This window comes from Coptis chinensis, chromosome 6, assembly GCF_015680905.1.
Source record: "Coptis chinensis isolate HL-2020 chromosome 6, ASM1568090v1, whole genome shotgun sequence".
NCBI classification, from domain to species: Eukaryota; Viridiplantae; Streptophyta; class Magnoliopsida; order Ranunculales; family Ranunculaceae; genus Coptis; species Coptis chinensis.
This window is the reverse complement of record NC_141461.1, coordinates 6,462,976-6,479,549: the sequence shown is the minus strand read 5'-3', so window position 1 is coordinate 6,479,549 and position 16,574 is coordinate 6,462,976. Positions and strand designations below refer to the sequence as shown.

General features: G+C 35.0%; 1 protein-coding gene and 1 long non-coding RNA gene across 2 annotated transcripts; both read right to left on the bottom strand.

The window, feature by feature from the left end:
* Positions 1-1,299: 1,299 nt before the first annotated feature.
* Positions 1,300-3,946, bottom strand: LOC147491112 (uncharacterized). The gene is made up of 2 exons (XR_015199154.1): positions 3,781-3,946; positions 1,300-1,441 (listed from the first exon to the last, which is right to left on the bottom strand). It is a non-coding gene; the product is annotated as an uncharacterized LOC147491112 (long non-coding RNA).
* Positions 3,947-12,521: 8,575 nt separating this feature from the next.
* MORF1 (multiple organellar RNA editing factor) lies at positions 12,522-15,911 on the bottom strand. The gene is made up of 5 exons (XM_086565174.1): positions 15,467-15,911; positions 14,912-15,009; positions 14,751-14,816; positions 13,836-14,557; positions 12,522-12,788 (listed from the first exon to the last, which is right to left on the bottom strand). Exons 1-5 carry the CDS (start codon positions 15,826-15,828, stop codon positions 12,777-12,779), a joined length of 1,260 nt encoding a protein of 419 aa, XP_086421300.1. The 5' UTR covers positions 15,829-15,911; the 3' UTR covers positions 12,522-12,776.
* Positions 15,912-16,574: the final 663 nt, after the last annotated feature.

Sequence of the window (16,574 nt, the reverse complement as noted above, 5' to 3'; positions counted from 1 at the left end):
GAAACTGGATGCACATGTATTGAACTAACCTCAAAATATAATTAACAGGAAATCAAAAACCAAATGCAACTGCATTGAACTAACCTCATAGAATAATTGATGGGAAATCAGAAACTACATGAAATTGCATCGAACTAATTAAAACCTCAAAGCATAAATAATCATAAATCATAAACTAGATGCAGATGTATTGAACTAACCTCAAAGAGTTATTAATGAAAAATCGAAAATTGTATGCAAATGTAATGAACTAATCTAAAGACTAATTAATGAATATAGAAACATAAAAAAATGGATGCAAATGCACTGAACTAACCTCAATGAATAATTAACGAGAAATCATAAATTTGATACAACTGCATTGAACAAACCTCAAAAAATAATTAACGGAAAATCGAAAACTTGCTGCAAATGCATTAAACTAACCTCGAAAAATAATCAATGGAAAATCAGAAATTGGATGCAACTGCATTGAATTAACCTCAAAGAATAATTAACGGAAAATCGAAAACTGGATGTAACTGCATTAAACTAAAATCATATATTAACTAACAGGCCGGGAAATCAGAAATTGGATGCAATATCCTTGATGAATATTTAACGGAAAATCAGAAACTGGATGCAAATGCATTGAAATAACCTTAAAGAATAGTTAACTAGAAATCGGAAACCGGATGTAACTACATCGAACTACCCTCAAAGCATAAATAACCGGAAATTGATTGGAAGCTAGATGCGAACTAACTTCGAAAAATAATTAACGGGACATCAAAAACTGGATGCAGATGTATTAAACTAACCTCAAAGAGTAATTAACGGAAAATTGGAACCTTAATGCAAATGCAATTAACTAATCTCAAAGAGTAATTAACGAAACATTGAAAACTAGATGGAACTGCACTGAATTAATTTTAATGAATAACTAACTGGAAATCGTAAACTTGGTGCAACTGCACTAAACTAACTTCAAATAATAATTAACGGGAAATCAAAAACTTGATACAACTACATTGAATTAACCTCAAAGAATAATTAATGGGAAATCGGAAATGTCACAGCCCGATTTTCTAAACAATTAAAAATAATGAATGTTTGAAATATAAATATCTCAAACATTATTATGTTCAATTGTCTAAAAACCCAGGCTATGACGGGGTGATACAACACATGTCAAAACCTAAAACCCACATCACAACAGGATCAACTTAACAACAAAAATCTCCAAATTCCTCAACTATCACTTTATTCAGAACTTTCTTCCATCCCAATACAAACATAAGCAAACTTTAAGAATAAAAATTTCCAACATCGTATTCTCATGTCATATAAAAATGTAACCTACGTTATTACATCATTCCAAAGATCAGACCTAATAAACTAAACTCCCAGACTGCTCCAGGCGAGAATCCAAATCACACGCCATGGTTCCACTGCCTTCCACCTATGTTCCCAAGAACACACCCACGTTGCCAAAACAAAGCAAACATGGGTCAGCAAAATGGAATTTGCTGGTATGAGTAGACTAACCACATATAAACATTATCATACTTTAATTTTCCAAACAATCACTTTATATTTTTCCCATAACTTAAGCATTCACAGCTTGGAAGACAGGTAGTTCCGTCATTTCAACCGGCATAGCTTCTTCCCAAGCAAGACTTCCATTTATTTTCACTCATTCAAATCACTCGTTTTAATAACTAAATCATTTAATTAAAACTTACCGATATCCACTGCTGTATAAGGGTAGGACCGCGTCCCTGCACAAAATGTTATTAAGTCCTACCCTCCTGCAAAAGAAAGTTATAACTTCTAACATTTGTCGATATCCTATAGGTATTCCAATGCAAGCCCAAATACACTCGCATAATCAAATTAATTTATCTTATTTATTTAATCAATTACTTTTCTTATACACATATTTCACAACCTATGTATCTTAGGTCATTCCCGCCACATTCAAGGAACACCCAACCTTACATTCCCGTACACTCAAGGAATACAACTAACCCGCAAGGCGAATACCTTAGTTCCTCTCTAGGGTAGTCCAAACAATCTGGTCATTCATGGCACATTCAATGAATACCCGGGTCATTCATGGCACATTCAATGAATACCCATATATAACGCTAACGGGCCATTTATGACACATTCAATAAATGCCCACCTAACATATGACATCAACAGTCATAAAACTCAATTCCAAAACTTGAGTCGTGGAGTTCTAAAAGAGTGCGGTAAATTTATTTACGCATTATTGAACTTTATTTTATATATCATTTCAGAGAACGAATGAGTATCTTGATAACTGTATTTTTTTTTTTGGTTTACGCGTTATTAATTTCTTGGATGTCTAAGTGTCATAACGTTGCATATCATAAAATACTGCAAAATCACATATAGTTAATACACATACACACGTATATATAGAGGTCTTAGCCTAAAGCCAAGCATGCTAATAGCCCTAGACCTACCTTAATAACCCAAATCATAATCCGAGTTAAAAGGTCAAATTGGGTCAACTGGTCAAAGTCAACCCTAGTCAACAGTCAACCCTGGTCAAAGTCAAACTGTCGTTGTCAAAGTCAAACTGTCGTTTCCAAGTTCAACAGGTTCAGGGTCATAACCATGGTTCATAGCTAAGGTCAATGTGCATGGCTCAAGGGCTCATGACTAAGGTAATGGTTCGGACCCAACTGGCCAAGCCCAAACCTTAGAACCCGGAAGTCTAAAACCAACTTATTTATTCTACCTGACTCAATTGGGATCTATATTAAGTCCTATGGACTGGCCCCAAGCAATATTATAAATTGGCCCAAAACAGTTAAGAGGTTTGGCCCAAAAATTAAACTGAAACCGGCCCAAAAACTTTAAATTAAACTGGCCCAAACTAAACAACCAAAATCGGGCCCAAAACTAAAACAAAAGAAATATAAAATGGCCCAAAGGACTTAAACCAAATTGGTCCAACTTAGTTGAACTGGTCCGGCCCAAGCCCCAGGCCCAATCCAAAATTTACTGTTCATCATCTCCTTCCAACAGTTCTCCACCACCACCAAATCCGGCCACCACAAATACCGATCGCCACTCCTCCCAATCTACCCGAAATTGCTCAGGGGAAAAACCCCCACAACATTAACAAAACCGAAACCCCCAACTCCTTAAATCCAATCTTTCCCCAAAACTAGATCTACAATTATTCCCACCGCCATTAATGGCCTCTCCAAGCTTTCCTAAGTTTTAATAGCACCTATTAGCAGCACCCATCCCAAATTCTAACATTCAACGATCAATTTTCATATAACCAAAACAACCACCCCATAAATTGGATCGACCCTTCCTCCACAGCGCTACCATTAGCGCCTGTCGAGCTTCAAGCTTCGACAGAACCCTTTCTCTAGCACCAAATCATCCCCAGTACAAAATAACCGTTCAACCTACAACATCAACACTACCACCGTACAGTATCGCAGGGTCGTCCCTGGATCCGATCGTCATTCTCGCGTCCATGAAGTTTCAATCAAAACAAAAAACAATAACCCATACAAGCCGACAAATTTAAAAACAAACCAAACGACAGTCGACGCCATTAACGTCTGTCGAAGCTTCAAGCTTCCAAAGCTTTAACAGTTCAATAAAAATTTCGATATTTAACAAAGTTTATTAAAGAAGTCGAATAAAACAGGATAATGAACAGTATCAATCAGCAGAACTCTTAGGCAGTATACACCGATACCCGAAAAATATAAATCCGGTGAAATAGCAAAAATAGCTACTCACCTTAACTAACAGCTCGACGAATTTTCCTAGCCCGAATCGTCGTGCTCCACCTCTCCAGCAAACCAGCTTCTTTCTCTGCCTCCATTTTTTATATTTTATTATCTTCAAAACCCTATTCTCTAGAACAATGTGTTTATATACTTGGGTCCGAAACCCAAGCCCAACACCGACTCAGGCCCAAAACCAAGCCCACGTATCCCGAGTCCAATCCGACGAATTTTTAAAATAAAAAATTAAATTAATTAATTAAATAGAAAAATACGTATTTAAAAAATACGGGCGTTACAGGACGCCTCCGTGCTCACGCCGCCATTAACGGCCTCCGAGCTTTGATAGTTCAACAGCACAGTATCACAGTAATACAGTTTGACAGTTCTATATCAAATCCGAGTTTCTCTAGAGTTTTAACAACTCGACGACACGACGTAGAATAAAAACAAGACAATGAGCAGTATAAAAATATTAGACAGTATACACCGATATACGTAAACTATAAATCCGGTGAAATAGCAAAATAGCTACTCACCTTTAGCGCGCTCCGATTAGCCACCAGCTACCAGGAAAAAAACTTCATTTCCTTCCTTCAGTCAAACTCCCATTTTTTTTTTTTCTAAAACCCTCGCTGTGTTTTTCCCCAAAAACTCTACGTGAGAAAACTCCCCAAAAAACAAGGACAACACTTATCCATTTATCTACGGGCTTTTATCCGTCCGAAACTGCTGGATATCCTATATCCTGCTTTTATCACATTATCTATTTTCATTATTATCTTTATCATTATTATTATTAGGAAAACAAAGAAATAAAACACGGGGTGTTATAGGAAACTAGATCAACTACATACATTGAACTAGCCTCAAAGAATAATTAACGTAAAATTGGAAACTTTATGCAAATGCATTGAACTAACCTCGAAACATAATTGTATTATATATAGGGAGAATATAATATCTCGACAAGTATAGTTTTGTATTTTAAGTAATGCTTATTATAATTATTTTATTATGATTAGAAATGTCTTGCTATTGAAGTAGCTTCAATATCATATTTGCCACATTGAGCATTCTCACAAAATTTCAATCAAAATTCTATTATTAAACATAACAACCAAAATAAATTGATGGGTTTTACCAAGATTTGGTGCTTTCGTTCGATAGAGAGTGGTGCAAGAAATTTAAACAAGTGATTAATATAATTTTCATATCTCGTAGCTATGAATAGTTGCTAATATTTTTTAGAATAATTTAATATAACGCCCGTTCGTAAGACGGATTCGAAAGCTAGTAAATACCTATATAACTTCACTACTCTGATATTAAGCTTAGTGTCTTACATATCAGAGGAGTGAAGTTATATAGGCAGCTACTGCAGACGAGTACTTACATAAATCTACATATCAAATTATGATTGTAACCTAGCAAAGATCTTGACCTAAAATTTCTTTATTAATTACCTCATATGTTCCAAAATTTGGATGCTATATGACATTATGATTTCTTATTTCTCTACCTTCGCTTCCCCGTGGGTCATACCAAGGGTTATGTGCAGGTTCTTGTAGTTGCACCAGAAACCATGCTGGGCACATCAACTGAAGTAAAGATAACGTCAATGGGAAGGTGGTTTGTGTTTGGGGAAGTTATTGGAACAGCAAATTTAATAAAAAGACCTAGATCATATGAAAGCAATAATGTTCCTGAAGAACACCACGCCCGCTCCACCCAAAATGAGGCTTGCCCATGCTCGACAGAGCCAGAATATTGCGCCTGTGCACTGCAAAAGTTTGGAGACCAAAGTGCTTTACTAGAGGTCACTCTCCCAAAAGATAAAGGAAACCAATATTTGCACGGCAGCCGCGTAAGTTGGCTGAGAAAGCGAAAGGGACAAGCGAAAGAGAATAGGAAGTATGAGAATGCAGAATCAAAAGAAAAGCTAGAAACGATAAAAAGAAACATGACCAAATTCAGTGTTATTGATTGGGTCCTTTTAGGTGGAATGCTTGTTAGCTTCATAACAATTGTAGTTCTGCTATTACCAATAGGTCTTAGGGTATTATCATCTGTATGAACGTCTGCAATTTGAGCAGTACTTGGAATTAGTTCTACTTTATACTGAATATGAAATGACAATAATTATCTGTTTGTTATGTACGTGGTGCGTGTATTTTTGTCAGTCTGCATCTCAATTCGTGCTTACATGAATTGGTGAAATTACTGAATTTGCATCTTAGTTCTGCCGAATAGAATTACACATTCAAGTCCTTGATTTCAGTTCTGCCTCTAGAAGAAGCTTGTACTTCCAAAATTTAGAACTGACACTCTACGGAAAATGCTTGTGCATTTGCCGATGAACTTGCATATTTTTTTCACAACTAAAATCAGTATTGTTGTCAGGGCCTAAATTTTGATATATATTTGAACACATGTTAGATGTCGAATTCCGGTGAATCACACTAATAACCTAATGTTTTCATCTCGAGTCACATTGTTAAAATTGATTTTAAATATCTTTTATGTTAAATGTTGAGATATATATCAAATATTGTTTTTTTAAGAGAATTTTTTTATTAATAATGATAACGAGTTTTACAAATAATTAAGACAAGCGTGCAACAAGTTGCGCCGCAAGTCCTTTATGAATGACAAATCTCATCCTCTTAAATACAAACTCGTTAACACTACCATAATTTTCTGAAACCTCTTAAGTAGTTCAACAGACTGTTGTGCCAAAAGACCAAAAGTGTCGAAACTGAAGAGAATGACACAATGTCAGTTAGCCCTTCAAGCATGTATCCTCAATCTTTTTTACCGTTGCTCTATTAGCTGTTTCTCCCACCTCAAAAACTTCATTCTCAAGCCCTACTAACAGAGATACTCCAGTTACATCATGCTTCCCCTCAGACCAACTGGATCTTTTTTTACAAAATATCTTTTACTCATCCAAGGTAGCCCCTCTCTCCTTATATCATTGCATCTATATCCAGCTTGTTTTGCTTTTATTTCTTTACAATGATGATTGTCTATGTTCTTTTATTATTTTTTATGTTAACTTGAGTTCATATTATACTATTCATTGTTAAATGTTGATTTTTTTTTCTCCTAATGCGAGGAGACTCTGTCAAGGTCTCTCAAGTTTCAGGTTTGTTAAGTTTCAATACTTTAGAAGAGTTGATAGGTTCACACCATTATAATGTCGTGAGAAATATTTTTAGATAATTGTTTGTCCGATACTCGAAATATAAGAGTAGAATATTTTTTCTAATCTACGTTTTCTATGTTGTATTGTTTATACTTCGCCTCATAAAATAAAAGAGACATTGGTGTTGTTGATCTTCTCATTATTTGTCGTATTAGTATGCTCAAAGTTTGCTCAGTTTATTGTATGCTCAACTCGTTATTATTGTTAAAGCCAAATTTTGATATACACATGTTAGATACCGAATTCCAATGAATTACATTAATAACCTAATTTATTCATCTCAAGGCGTGCAAAATAGAAAAGGTTGTTATAAATATCTTTTGTTATTTATTTATTTTTTGTTAGAAATGTTGATATATATATTTTATTTAATATAACAAACATTGGGATATTTGCGGCTGTTGTTAACACGTAAGGTTTGGTTTACTCTCAAGGAAAATATATTGAAATTTAATTAGTTGAAAATTGCAATGAAACTGTATCTTCACATCTAGCTACTTTTTGGAATTTATTTTCGATAGGAGCATGTTGATTAAAATGTGGATGGCAACAACTTTTGTCCAAGAACGAAGAGATCATGAGCTAATAAAGATGTTGGAGAGATTTATAAAGATGTTAGGCCACATGGGTTTAAAGAAAGTTGGTTTTCGTGTGTGGAGGAGAAAACGTGGTTCGACTATGTGGGCTCTGTGTTCCTAGAATGGGTGATTAGTTCTTCCTCAAGTCAGTAAGTGAAATGAGATTCCTCAAGAATCTTAGTATCTCTAATATGGAGGGATTGAACTTGATAGATAGAGAGACTTTGGGAAACTCGAATTATCCTAGACTTGAGTGTCTAACTCTCTCTAACTTGGGAGACTTGAGTGTATGGACTAGTGTTGAAGGCGACTTCCCAAAACTACAGAAGCTATTCGTGGGTCAATGCCCCCTATTAGCTTGCCTTGGATCTCTGCAATATATCCACTCTCTATCATATCTAGTTTTGGAAGGATGTGAAAATCTCACTGACCTTCCAAGGAATTGTCTACCTGCACTCCAAAAGCTTCAAGTCCACAACTGTTTCACTCTATCAAGAAGACTCTAGAGGTTTGGACGGTTTACCAGCATAGATGCATTATTGATTGGTTGATTGCCAATTCACTAGTGCGGTACTTGGATCTTCTTGGATGGCCCAAAGCTTTGTTTTCTTTTTGTGCATTCGATCAATTGCGCAGGTGGTTTTAATCTCTCCATTCTGCTTTTGATCTGGCAAAATTTCTAATGTGATGTTACCTGGAGGGGATGGAACTATTTTTTTGAATTATTTGTTATGTTTGCTTCGCTCCATAGACATGTATAACTTCTGATGATCCATTTGACAGTATTAGCTGTGTTGTTGTTATATGTTAAGGATACTTTTGATTTGATAATAAATTATGTCATCTCATTTGTTTTAACTACTAATTTTTTTTCTCAGAGTGTCAAAATTAATGTAGTCGTTGCAAAAGATTTATGACATATAGTAATTTCGTTACTTGCAAGCCAGGTACACTGATATGCTACACCACCACCACAGTACCACACCGATAATCTGTCAGAACTCATAAGGAAATGGTTGTTATAAATATCTTTTGTTATTTATTTATTTATTGTTAGAAATGTTGATGTGTGTGTGTGTATATATATATATATATATACAGCCCAGCTCCTAAAAGGACTTTAAATAAGTATCAAATCTAAAACACCCATAACTTCACCTACAAAATGATTTAAACCCTAATCTTTTGTGCATATGATCTACTAACTATAAATAACATCTCTACAAAAATTCAACTCGTTTGACAATTTTTAACACTGTCAAAAGATGATTGCAAAAACTAGACATTTCTATACCTTTATATATATATTCAAAAGTGGAAAACAATTTTATCTAAGTTAAAGGATATCAAACGAGTTGAATTTTTGTAGAGATGTTCTTTATGGTTAGTAGATCATATGCACAAAAGATTAGGGTTTAAATAATTTTGTAGGTGAAATTGTGGGTGTTTAGATTTTTAGATTTATTTAAGGTTTTAGATTTAAGGTATATATATATATATATATATATATATATATATATATATATATATATATATATATATATATATATATATATATATACTCTCAAGAAAAGTATATTGGAATTAGTTGAAAATTGCGATGAAACTGAATCTTCACGCCTAGCTGTTTTTTGGAAGTTATTTTCAATAGGAGCATGTTGATTAAAATGTGGATGACATCAACTTTTGTCCAATAACAAAGGGATCATAAGCTAATAAAGATGTTGGAAATATTTATTTTTCCATTCTTTAAATGATGTCTTTGATAATAATTGGAACTGTGAAAAATTCCAACTAAATGCACTCATTCATCTTTTACTCGAGTATATTGCCGCTTTGACGACTCTTCAAGATTGATTTCAAGACCATTAATGGAAGAGATAAGTTACGCTAGATATTTATTATTCATCCTCAAAGATCAGAACATAGATGATATGGTTTTTCACACACATATATATATACCTTATCAGAAAATTAACAAATTTGAGAAGTTGACAACTTTTCTATTTATAGACTAAGAAACACACACACCAACTGGAGCTATGAGGAATCATCTTAAACAAGTCTTATTGTGTTATTATTTCTATTGTGTTCTTCCTCAATAATAGAAATTTTATCCTCACTACAACAAAAAAAGTATTTTCACATCAATGAAAAAGTGATGTCAAAATTATATAACATCGCTTTTGAAAGTGATATGACTAGTGGTGACATAAAAGTTGGAGTTTTTAACATCACAGTTAAATTGATGTCAAGAAGTAATGCCATAACATTTTTAGATCACTTTTTAAAAGATATCATAAGGTAAAGCTTCAATATCACTTCTTAAAGTGATGACCAAATGTGATGTTAAAAAAAACAAACAATAAAACAAAACAAACACTCCCTTGCTATCAAACCCTATCATAGTCGATAAGAGTTAAAAATCCTAAAAATTTAATTTTAAAGCCTTAATTTGATAACTCAAACAACAAATCATAAAATATTAAAGAAAATTTGAAATGGAGAGAATATAGATAAATTTGATTTTGCTGCTTCTTTGCTCTCCACCACCGAGAAAGATTGTGCTTCCTCTTGTCAAATATATGAAAAATAAAACAAACTTTTTTTTTAGAGAGAGAGACCTACATTGGCTTTAGTTGCATGGCCATTCGGTTTAGGACAAACTAGTCAGAGTTGAGAAATTACTTAATTTTATGTATTTCATAACATGACAGATTTGAAGCCTGCTTGGTAAACCTTCGGATGTTAAACATCTTTAATCTTCAAGATTTAACTCACACTACTATTTGTTTGACAAAGTTGAGGAACAAGAAACATCTCCAAAAGTTGAAGTTGAATTGGGAGAGGTCAGCGGCTATAACTGAATTGGATATTGTTGTTCTTCACCACCTATAGCATGTTCAACACCTAGAGCCTGATATAATGTCTTGAGGAGTTGTGTATAGTATCATGGGCTACATGAGCTCGGTGTTTCCAGAATGAGTGGTTGGTTCTTCCTTTGAATATCTAGTCTCATTGAACCTGAATAATTGTGGTTCTATTGAAATTCTAAATTCAGTACTTAAAATGAGTCACATAAGTCATTCAGCTCCATTTCGATCTAATATTTTTTTATTTTTTTTAGAAGTATATATATATACAGTATGGATCCTAGAAGTACATAAAATAAGTACGTAATTAAAATTTCACATAGAAAATTAATCAAAACCTAATTTTTTGTAGATATCATCTACTCACCATAAACATCATTTCTACAAAATTTCAACTCATTTGTAAATCTCTAACCTAGGCAAAAGATGATTGCAAAAATACTATTTTCTGGACCGTTATTTTTTTTTTAAAGATCACAACAATTTTTGCCTAGATTAGAGATTTTCAGGATATGAGTCTAAAAAGAAAAATGATAAGAAAAATGATGGGTCAACACATTTTAAGCAATTTTTCGACTGTTGCTGGGTGTTTTTAGCTTCCATGCCTTCACCCAAGCGTGAAGCTCAAGAAATGAAGGACAAAGTTGTATGGATCTAATAAACTTATGTATTGCGTTGGAAAGATGTAATCCCTTAAGAATTAAGATATAATCTTGTAATGAGGAAAGATCGAATGCACAAGTCGTGGAGTTTGACTATATATTGTCCTGAATTCCAGACCTTGCTGAAAGGAGTGTCAGAGTCACTTCAGTCTCTATATTTACGGTATAATATTTGTCTCCCTTCTTATCTTTTTTAATTTTTATTTGGGGGCTCTTGGTTTATCGAAGTTGTTAGAATGATTTGTGTAGTTATGCACAATTGGTAACTCGGTGTAATAACGTTTCCATTGTACCTTTGAGCATAACCTTATAAACATACAAATGGGAAAGGATAAGGAAAAAAAGCTTGAATAAAAGAATGCAGGATTCCTTTCCCTAGTTTTAGGCATAGCAAACATAAGTGATGCCATCCCAAATTTTGATTTCCTTTCTCCAGATTACCAAATTTGCACATTCAAAAATCGTTTCCATTCCTTTCTCCTGAGGTGACAATCTCAGTGCTAGTAATAGGCTCTTTCCACACGCTAGTTTCTGAAATCAGTACGTGCTCTGGAAATTGTTTGTTGTCCTAAGCTTCGTCTCTTGCCAAAAGAAATACTATCATACTCACATCTGTCCTATACTCTTCGAAAGATACAAGGAGAAAGAAGGCCCCCAATCCCTGATTGCAAACGATTTGAGATGGCTAGTACTTTAATAAATATGAGCACTGGATATGAGTCTGGACTCTAGTAAGGATAAAAGCATTCTGTATGAGCACTGGATATAATTACTCTTTTATAAATTAATACATAAGTTATTATCCTATCTCGACCCTTAAGTTGTGATGCTAGCCATCGATTTTCTTTAGGCTAATCAACCAACTAATGCACTTATGTTAGAGACTTGCATCATTTATACCTAATATATTATCCACTTCCCTAGCCCGATTTGGTTACCATAATATAAGCAAAAAGCTGCTGCATAAATGGCAACTTTTAGACTACGGATATGCTGACAGAAGGACAGAAGCACAAAATATCGTGGAGGCTCACGGAATCAACTGCAAGTTTTCGCTACTGTCATAGAGGTTAAACTCCAGCATTCAAGACATGCAACAATACAGAGATCTATTTTCACATTGACTCACATGATTTTGCAGAAGTTCACAAAATCTATTTGCACATAGTCCTGTACCATTGCACAATATATCAAGCAAAAGACATTCTACAAGTGGTACTGTTCAATGACACAAGGATTAATGTAACTAACGAGCAAGGATAACTAACTGGGCAAGGTGCAACAGCTCTGTGCAGATCAACCAAATCTGTTCAGAATTTATATTATAACATTGTTTGATGCCATGATATTCCAGACGGTAAATCTAGTTTACGAAGTAGGCATCTTAGTACTGTCTGCTTAATTTATTAAACAATCCCACTACCCAATGAAAACAGATAAATGGGTGTACTCAAATATTATAATATCCATCAAACAGAAACTAATAACAGCAATAAAATTCCAGTACCATCTCTCCAGCCACAAAGGACCAACAACTAGTTACACTATTGAGTTCATATATCATATATTGAGATTTCAACAAGAATTTTTACAAGCTTGCCCACCAGTGAGACTATGAGACTCTAAACTAATAGAATATCAGTTGACCTTTGTTGAGATTCCCATCAAATGCATGAATAGAAAACTCTTCAGTATTGACCCTGCATCAATGAGCACAAAAATTTCAAAACCTGTGTTATCCAAGCATAAGAAGTTTCAAAAGTTGTCCAGTTACTGAAAACTTCAATCAACCAGTTAAATCCGCTTATCATCCATCTGCATAAGCTAACCATGTACCCACCTATAGTGGCTAAGATTTGAGAATGCATACATAAACTAAGTTGCAAATATTCAGAAAGTAATAATGCGACAGTGTAAGTGTGTAACTAAGCAAGTACCAACTAATTGCAGGTATCTAAAGAATGTAAATACCAACTTAACAATGTTTCACAATTTAAACCCTGGTGACTGAATGCATATTTATTATGATAAGAAAGCAGAAGGTATAATACATAGAACCCGAGACATACAGTGTACTAAGACCGCAAAGATAAAACCTACAAATGTACATTTCTTGGATACCCAAAAAAAAAAAAACTGAATCTATAGTGTGTTACAGAGACGAGAATATAGGTGTGTTATCTAACAAGGAAACTGGTCATATTCAACAAACCCCTATAAGTCCGAATGAACACTGCACTTATCCTTCCAGTAACAGGTCATATTCAACAAAGGTAAAAGTCACAAGCACAACAAGATAATGTTAAATAACACGCATATGCAATATTTTCTTTACCAAGTAACATAACTTGCAGCAGGGGGTATATTATTAATTCATTGCACTCAAGAACCAAAAATAGATAATTAGATATGTTAAACAAGTGTGGCTTCTGCAAGCATTGGACGTAATCCAAACCCCATGTTCCAAGGCTGAAAGCTCTAAATTGAGCATTGCTTGTCGGTAATTTTATTAACAATCAAATGAAAACAGGTAGCGCATAACTACCCCTTGGCCAGTAAAGACTGTTACAACAAACTATGAAAAGTTGAAAACTACAGTGATTCAACTCCAAAGCACTCCCAACAACAAATTCTTACCGGAAACGCCACAACAGAGAAGGTCAACAGTGCTATTATCAATCAGCAGAAAATAGGTAAAACATGTGTAACACGCTGTATGTAGCAAAAATTAAAAAGCAAAATCATACTTGGTCATTCCTCATTTGTCCCATAGGAGGATTGAAATTTTGTTGCTCTCCTCCTTGCATGCCATCCCTCTGCTCCGTCCGTGGGTATCTTTGTCCTTCGAGTAGCCCTGGACGACGATGACTATAGTTAAACCTGTAGTCATCCCTATTCTCTGGAGGCATGTTATCTCCTCTTCCCACCTGTGGGAAGTCCCTCTGATACGAAGGCATTGGTTCTCTCCGCTCTGCCTGATAAGTCTCTCTTCCTCCAGTCTGCTGTCCGACTGGAACTGGACCATAGTTCTGCTGCGGTATGTAGCTTTGTGGTACAGAGTTCAGTTGTACCCCAGTGCCCCTTCCATCTCCTGGTCCAGCTGGAGTTGAACTGAAGTTTTGCTGCGGTGGATAATTCTGTTGTGCCACATAGTTCCTTCCACCTCCTGGTGCAGCTGGACTTGGAACAAAATTTTGCTGCGGTGGGTAGTTTTGTTGTACCCCACTGTCCCTTCCTACTCCTGGTCCGGCTGGACCCGGACCTGGACCAAAGTTTTCCCTCGAACCGAAGTTCTGTTGTGGCGCATAGTTCCTTCTATCTCCTTGGGCAGAACCTTGGTGATCATACGACTGGTTTCTCGGTTGCATTGGTGGGCGGTCATTACTACGATTCCTATCACCATATCTACCAGGTCTATACTGTACTGGCGGAGGCCTGTAAGTAATTATCCCGTTTTCATATTTGTCTCCTGACAATCACAGATAATTCTTTAATGTCAAAAGAACAACATGAGATCATCATTACTTGGAATTGTGTTACAGTACATAAAACCACAATAGTTAGAAAGAAGCAGACATAATACACACACCCAACCTCTGTCAAACAAAACAAAACTAAAAATAGAGAGAGAGAGGGAGAGAGAGAGAGTCCTGTTAAAGTACCTCCATACTCCTTATTGGAGGGATCAATGTAAGAATCAGGCAAGATGAATACTACTCCTGGCAGACCTGAATAACACACAATTTCAAGTATAAGTATTGGTAATCAAATGATACAAGTAAAGAAGGGAGATTGAAACTGTAGAGATCAGTATGGGACTTGCCTCTGAACTTCTCAGACATTTCTTCCGACACCATAACCTGAAATCCTTGATAAGTCGTGGTGCTACACGCATAAATCAGTTTCTTTGCTTCTTCAACACTAAAACAATACACGATAACAAAATATAAGATAAATTAGTTGACCACTTTCAAGACTTTTCACTCAATCACTCCACATCAAACCACACGAGTAACAAGTTAATAACCATACCAAAAAAGAGGGGGAAAGGGTGATCAAGCCACACAAAAGTTATTAAGCACAAAAACTAAGAAACATTAAAATGGACCAAGACCAGCACTCATGAAAATCTTACATGTCACTGATTATTATAACGAAACTCATACAAGCAATTTTCAAGACCAATGTTGCCAAGTAAAGAGATCACTTGTGGGAAATACTAAATCGACGACTTTCCACATTATGCATAACGAATACATAATATGGAACTAGTATCCACTTGCTATAATAGACTCAAAAAACAACTTCATTTTCTCTGATTGATTATTCATTTTAACATAATACTATTATTCCAACATCTCAAATACAATACAATTACCTGCCGACGACTTTAGCACAAGTTTGAACATAAGTCTCAACCATCTCTTCAGGAGTAGGTTTAGGATCTTTAGGGAAATCCATAGTAATAAGCCAATGATTGTAATCACAACCTTCAAACAAAACTGCATTTGGGTCCATTGATTCCTCATCATTCTTATTATTATTACCATATCTTGATGACTGCAATGGTAAAGATGATTTAAAACACGCAATTTGTGTTTTCAGATAGTTTTGTGGATAAAACGATGACGTGGAAGATGAAACTTTGGGTGGTGATGAAAGTGAAGTGAAATTACGATTGAGTAGGGAGGATGTTAGAGTTAGGGTTCGTCGAAGGCGTAGTGAAATGAGCCCCGCCATCTTTGTTTATTTTTAGAGTGAGAATGGTTTAATGGTTTTCTAGGGTTTAACGAGTGAGAGAAGAGAGTGTTTTAATGAAGGGGTGTTGGGCTGGTCCATGGGCTTTAAGCCCAATATAGGCTGGTGGTCCATGGGCTTGTTGTAAGACAATGATTGCAATGAAGGATTCTTCCCAATCTTGTTACCAATTTGCGAGAATTATTTACGAATAATTCGTAAATCGGATTTTTTAAAGGCAAAACGTATAATCTTTTCGAATGTTTAAAAGATTCGCAATAATTCGTGATTTTTTGCTTTTAAACAAATAATACAGATTTTGCTGATGCCGAATTTTTCAAAATGGCTAAAAAATTCGGCTTAAAAAAAATAAAATAAATGAAAATTCGGTTGTGTTTTTGTTATTTTTTATGTCTTCACTCTTAAAGTCCCTCACTCTTACATTTTTAGTGATAAACAAATAAAAAAACTTTGTTTTTATACTTTTTGGACAATATTTAAATTGTCATGTCATGTGTGTGTATTTTGAAATTTGAACGGTAATTTCAATCCAATAACAAATAAATGAAGGTACCTATAAACCATTCAATTGGTTTCAAAGTTTTTGTAGCTAAACTAGGGTATGCCCGTGCCTACGGCACGCGAGACCTCGACGCGCCTGCGGCACTATCTCGACAACTCATCGCGTCTTCGTCGCAAAGCGTACATGCATCTTATGCGCAAAATATTCAGCGCAAGACCAGCGAAAC